The sequence below is a fragment of the Festucalex cinctus genome, chromosome 16, assembly GCF_051991245.1.
Source record: "Festucalex cinctus isolate MCC-2025b chromosome 16, RoL_Fcin_1.0, whole genome shotgun sequence".
Lineage (NCBI taxonomy): Eukaryota > Metazoa > Chordata > Actinopteri > Syngnathiformes > Syngnathidae > Festucalex > Festucalex cinctus.
Window position 1 is genome coordinate 22,978,512 of NC_135426.1, and position 6,394 is coordinate 22,984,905.

Genomic DNA, 6,394 nt, shown 5'->3' on the forward strand with positions numbered 1-6,394 from the left:
AGAAATTGTGAATACCCGAAAATGAATGGTCTGAAAGTGTGAGGTTAATTAAGCGCAGGAACGTTTTGCCTCCCAATTGTGATGCATGACCTTCCGTCTTCCTCCTCCAGACAGCGTTGAAGACGAGTTGGAGCTGTCGGCCGTGCGCCACCGCCCCGAAGGTCTGGGACAGCTGGAGGCGCAGACGCGCTTCTCCCGCAAGGAGCTGCAGATCCTCTACCGTGGCTTTAAGAACGTGAGTGAGTGAGTGAGTGAGTGAGTGACGCTTTGCAGCAGTTTCGAGGGTGATGACGAAAGTTAACATCACGTAATGAAATGAAATGACTTCAACGAAATTGAAACTAAATAAAAAAAAAAATAAAAACAAAAATGCCTTAACAAATACGCACACTAATTGACTCTACATTTTATGTTTACAAAATTAACTAAAACTGACTATCTTACCGATACGAGGTATACCAGGATACATAATTTTAGGGGGGGAAAAGGCCAATACTAAAAATTAAAATGAAGCTTTTTTTTTTTTTTTTTAGCTACATTTGATTTGAGGATGGTTTGTTTTTAGAATAATTTTTACGTTTCTGCTTCACAATAAGGTTTTTTTTTTTTTATCTTGCACGTAGAAGAAAAAATACTAAAACTAAAAAAAAAAAAAAAACTAAAATGAATTTTTTTTTTTACCTACATTTGATTTGTGGATGTTTGTTTTTAAAATATATTTTTGTTGAGTTTTTGCTGGACAATAAAATGTTTTATTAATCTAGCACATGAAAAAAAAAACTCCACAATATAAGAAAAAAATAATAAAACTAACAAAACAAAAAAAAACTAAAATGGAGCATTTTTAAAAAAATATATATTTTTGTTGAGTTTTTGCTGGACATTTTTTTTTTAAATCTTGCACATGAAAAAAAAACACAATATAAGAAAAAAATACTAGAACTAACAAAAAAATTAAACTAAAATGGCATTTTTTGTTACGCAATACCATAATGTTTTTTGTGTTTTTTTAAATCTTGCAAACAAGAAAAAAAACACAATATTAAGAAAAAAAAATATTAAAAATGACAAAAATTTAACTAAAATGGAGCATTTTTTCCAAGACTTAAACTAATAAAAACTGAACAAACCTGCTCTGAAAATGAATTTTATGAAGCAAAACTCTAACTGAAATAAAAAATAGCTATCATAATCCTGTTGAGTAATATTTAACTCCGCGTTCGTGTTTTTGCTCATCAGTGGAAGAATTGCGTTGTTCTTAGAAATATTTTGCTTTTTAATATTTGGTGTTGGCTGTCTGCTAATGACAAGATGATGTGACCGACTTTCGAATATTTCCCAAATTTCTGATCTTAACTTCCCATGGAAATGAGCCAATAATTTCCCACCCTTTTTTTGCAACCGTATTCATCGCTGATCCGTCGCTGCCCGAAGACACCGTCAGAATAAACGTCCGACTTTCAAGGCCTTTCTGGCGGTCTAACACAAGCCGGCATCATGAAGAGAAATCGATCCTTTCGTCCTTGGGCGACGGCAAATAAAGTGCCTCCATCTCAAGTGGCAGAATGAAGTCATTCGTCCCGACTGGTCGCTCAGGTGGTCGAGCAGGCTGTGGATGACGTGAAAAAGTCGAACGGCGTCACTTGAATCACGCGCCATCTTGTGCAACTGACCCGGGGCGGGGCCTCGGGCGAGAGGTCCGAGAGTTGGTCTGCGTCACACTTCCTTATTGCTTGATGGAGCCTCTGAGGACCTTTTTCTATGAAAGATAGAGAAGCTGCAGAAAATGATGAAACTGTAAATGCACACATACAAAAAGTGATTAAATTCAGTGAAATTGAACTGGAAAAACTGTAGGAATGAAGGAAAAACAGTATTGTTTACATTTCATTTTATTCTATAATCATACATTTTTTCTCATGTTACTATGATGTACTTTGTTGTCTCATTAACTCATTTGCTCCCAATAACGTATAAATACGTTTTTTTAAATGTTCTAAGTGTCCCAAAGACGTATTTATACGTTTTTTGTTTTGTTTTTTTGTTTATGCTAGAGCATACAGAAGGCTTTGATGCAGCCTCTCAACTGCAAAGAACGGTTGCAGAAATGGTAGTTATTACACAAACGGCCAGTAGGTGGCAGCAGAGCAAAGGAGATCAACCAGGGCCATGTAGAAAAAAAGCTGAATTGCTTACAATTTTAAATAGATTTGTGAAAACTGATGAAACGTAGTTCTCTTCTAATGCTAATTGCTGCAAAACGGAAACAGATAGAAACATACTTTTTTTCCTGATGAAAGAAGAGACTTTAATCTTTCTTTTGATAGGTGCCATGTCTTTATAGCAATCGAACACAATATTCTGTGGGCCTTGCAAAATCAGTCAAAATCCAGCAAAAAAAAAAAAAAGCCGGGAGCGAACGGGATTGTTTCTGTGAAAATGGCTGGGAGTGAATGAGTTAAAAAAAAAAAAAAAAAAAAAAAAAAAACTTAGGTGGGCTGGAACGGATTAATGGCATTTCTATTAATTGAATGGAGCGAGTTTATTTAAGTTACGAGCAGTATCAGCATTCCACTGTTATGCCCTCGCATGTGGGAAAGGCGAGCCACAGCTATGATTCACTTTTAAGCAGTTCATTAAATCAAGGAAAGTTGTTTCACACGCAGAACTGTGTTAAGTTTTAATGTGTTTAACTCTTTGACTGCCAAAAACGTTTAATGACGTATTCTAAAATCCTAATGAATGCCACCAAAATCGGTAATTTACGTTTTTTTGGGGGGGTTTTCTCTCTCAATGGGCAGCGCAACGTCTTGTGCTGTGCTGCCTTGTCACTAAACAAAAACTATTAGTGTCAAAGTCACTGTTGTGCAAAAAAATGTATCTTTTCACAAAAGCTTGTTTTTCCTCTTAATATTTTTGTATCTTCGCTTATGTCACTCAAATGACCTAATTTCAAAAGGTGATTACTCAAGAGTAAGGTCATAACATACTTTTTTTTTTTTTTTTTCCTCATGAATGAATACAATCTTTCATCTGGTATCCACCATATTTATGTCATCATACCGCACAATATTCTGTTTGCTTTGAAAGATGAGTGAAAATGCTCCAAATCGGCTGGCACCGTTGGGGTTTTTTGGAAAACATTTGGCAGGCAAAGAGTTAAAATAAACAATAACAAGTTTCTTCTTCCGGTCTGTTGTTGCAGGAATGTCCGAGTGGCGTCGTCAACGAGGAAACCTTCAAAGACATTTACGCCCAGTTCTTCCCGCAAGGAGGTTTGTGCTCTCATTTTTGTCGGCGTCAAAAATCTCTTTTCGAGCGAAAAAAAAAAAAAAGACGAGTCGGACACGGGCCGCTGCCGATTCTCTCTCTCGCTCGCAGACGCGTCGACGTACGCTCACTTCCTGTTCAACGCCTTTGACACGGATCACAACGGCTCGGTGAGCTTTGAGGATTTTGTGACGGGGCTTTCCATCCTCCTGCGGGGAACCATTCAAGAGAAACTCAACTGGGCTTTCAACCTCTATGACATCAATAAAGACGGTTACATCACCAAAGAGGTGCAAGCGGGCCTCCGCGGAAACCAAGATGTTGAGTTTCTCGGGATTTGTTGTCGCGTGGTGATGATGATGATGATGATGATGATGATGTTGTCCCGCAGGAGATGCTCGACATCATGAAGGCCATCTACGACATGATGGGCAAATGCACGTACCCCGTGCTCAAAGAGGAGACCCCGCGCCAGCACGTGGAAGTATTCTTTCAGGCAAGTTTTGACGTCTTTCATCCGGCATCGGGCTGATAACGGACGCCATTTTAAGGTATTGGGTACTTGTGGAGGAAATTTTCCTTATTGTATTCAATGAAAATGTATAAAGGCAAGGCAAGGCAAGTTTATTTGTATAGCACATTTCATACACAAGGCAACTCAATGTGCTTTACACAAGGAAAGACAACACATAAGCATCAAAAAACAGTAAACATTCAGAGGAAAAAAAATAAAAAATAAAAATAGGTTACAAAATTTACTAAAAAAAAAAAACATACAATAACAATCTTAAAACATTATTCAACAAACTTTAAAACATTTAACATAAGGAAGTTTAAAATAATATTAATATATTAATATATATAATTAATATTATTAAAAAAAAAACACTTAATTAAAGCTGTTTAAAAGTCCCTAATCAAAGGTATATCAAAGGTATAAAGCGTTTCAGATAATGGTTGAAGGATGTATGAAGGTCAACTCGAGAGGGAAGATCGCCATTAAAGAGTTTAAAAAAAAATAAAAATATGTGGAAATTAGAGTGCCAAACGATTACATTTTTTAATCATAATTAATGGCATGACTTCAATAGTTAACTCACAATTAATCACAAATTATACTTCTATACTTAACTCATTCAAACCCAAAAACATGTAAAACCATTTTTGGAATACGGTACCTTCACAACCAAAAACGGATTTACACGTTTTATTGTTTTTGTTTTGTTTTTATTTATACAAGAGCATATATCGAAGGCTTTTGATGCAGCGTCTGACATGAAGAGGTCATTTATTTAAAAAAAAAAAAAAAAGTCCAGCAGGTGGCAACAGAGTATTAGAGATCAGCCAGGGCCATGTTGCAACAAGCTATTTTTGTCAGTGTTTTCACCAGGAATGTAAATAATGATGAAATGTAGCTATATTCTAATGCTAATTGCTGCTTGACAGAAACAGATACAAATTTCCCTTTTTTTTCCCTGATGAAAGAAGAGACTAACTTTCTTTTGGTAGATTCCATGAGTGTATACCAATAGAATACAATATTATGTAGGCCTTGCTAAATAAGTCAAAATCCAGTAAAACAGCCGGGAGCGAACGGGATTGCGAAATGTGAAAATGGCTGGGAGCGAATGAGTTAACATAAAAGTGGAAAAAAAATGTTAAACTAATAGAAATATGGCTGCATCTTTTAGTCCTACAGTCATTTCATAATAATTCATAAAATTGAGTTAAAATTAAAAAGATGTACTGTAAAAAAAAAAAAAATCGTGTGATATTGATTTGTGTTGGTCATTTTTCTGCCACTAGATGTCATAATTGCATTTGTAAGAGGTTGGTGACAGCTCAGTGGATTTTTATGTATTTTTTATTTTTTTTTATCATATTGCATATGCAGTAACTTGTGAAATCCTGAACATTTTTAAAATTGTAAAATACACTTGACCCGTTTCCACAAATATATGCATTATTGTTAAATTTATTACTGCTAAATTTCAACATGGGCATGAAAGCAACTTTAAATTTAAGTAAAAATTAATGCACTAATTTTGACACCCCTATAGTGGAAATACCTTTTCAAAATAAAGGACTCAAGCAATATAGTTCTTGTTGCCTTATGAATCGAGATTTCCCCCTTTGCCCCCCAAAGCAGAAGATGGATAAGAACAAAGACGGCGTGGTGACCATAGACGAGTTCATCGACTGCTGCCAAAATGTAAGCAGCCGACGTGACGTCACGACATGTTGGCACACTTGCGATATCTAACAAAACGTGTTTTTTTTTTTTGTTTTTTTTTTTTGTCGCCAGGATGAAAACATCATGCGCTCCATGCACCTCTTTGAAAACGTCCTTTAACTTTACGCCCCGGAGAGAGTTTGTCCTCTGCTCATCACGTTTTGTTCCTGGCTGGGAAACACTCTGGAATGCTTCTTTTTTTTTTTTTTTACTGTTCGTTCGTCGTTTTCCCGCCAGATGATGTCACTGTGACCTTTAAGGTTCCCGTTCATCCACATTCCGCCCTGTTATTATATTTCCAGAGTGTTCCATTACAGTTTTGTTTTCAACTGTATAAAGCAGCTGTTCTTAAAAGTTTTTACACCACCAAATACGACTTGGCTCTCAACGTACCACAACATTCAAATATAAATACGAAAAGTTGTTTTTTCCCCCCTAGCATATCACCTTAGGGGCTCCGTACATTAACACACTCCAGTTTGTCTGTTTTTTGTTTTTTTTTATACAATGCATTACGCTCATATGTACATTGAGATTTCCAGGACACAAATGTGAATTTTTGTTTTAAAAGCTATGTTCGTATGTTTCATTGAACATCCTTAAAATGACTCTTAATGTTGTATAGCATTAGCTAGCTGATTTGATTGTGCATTGCATTTTTTTTTTCTCCTCTCTCCATGTTAGGTAAGGAAAACGTTTCCTGACATGAAATGTCATCATGATGCATTTCTACATTTCTGTAAATATATCACAAGGTGAAAATAAACTTATGGATCTCTATTTCTCCAATTTGTTTTTATACACAAATCACTGTTGATATCAGCCAACAAATTGAGCAAATAAATTTAGATGTGCTCTGCTGCCCTCTAGTGGCGTCAAGGTGAAGACATT

General features: G+C 35.9%; 1 protein-coding gene across 3 annotated transcripts in view; it reads left to right on the top strand.

Moving 5' to 3' along the window:
* The window catches only part of kcnip4a (potassium voltage-gated channel interacting protein 4a), a 54,827-nt gene extending 48,544 nt beyond the window's left edge, over positions 1–6,283 (top strand). For 2 of the 3 annotated variants that reach the window (XM_077499117.1, XM_077499118.1), the window contains 6 exons: positions 111–235; positions 3,206–3,275; positions 3,382–3,560; positions 3,662–3,766; positions 5,420–5,482; positions 5,576–6,283. In XM_077499117.1, coding sequence (XP_077355243.1) covers positions 111–235; positions 3,206–3,275; positions 3,382–3,560; positions 3,662–3,766; positions 5,420–5,482; positions 5,576–5,623 — 590 coding nt within the window. In that variant the 3' untranslated portion in view covers positions 5,624–6,283. Of the gene's footprint in view, positions 1–110; positions 236–3,205; positions 3,276–3,381; positions 3,591–3,661; positions 3,767–5,419; positions 5,483–5,575 lie in introns of all 3 variants that reach the window. The other variant, XM_077499116.1, reaches the window with a different exon arrangement.
* Positions 6,284–6,394: the final 111 nt, after the last annotated feature.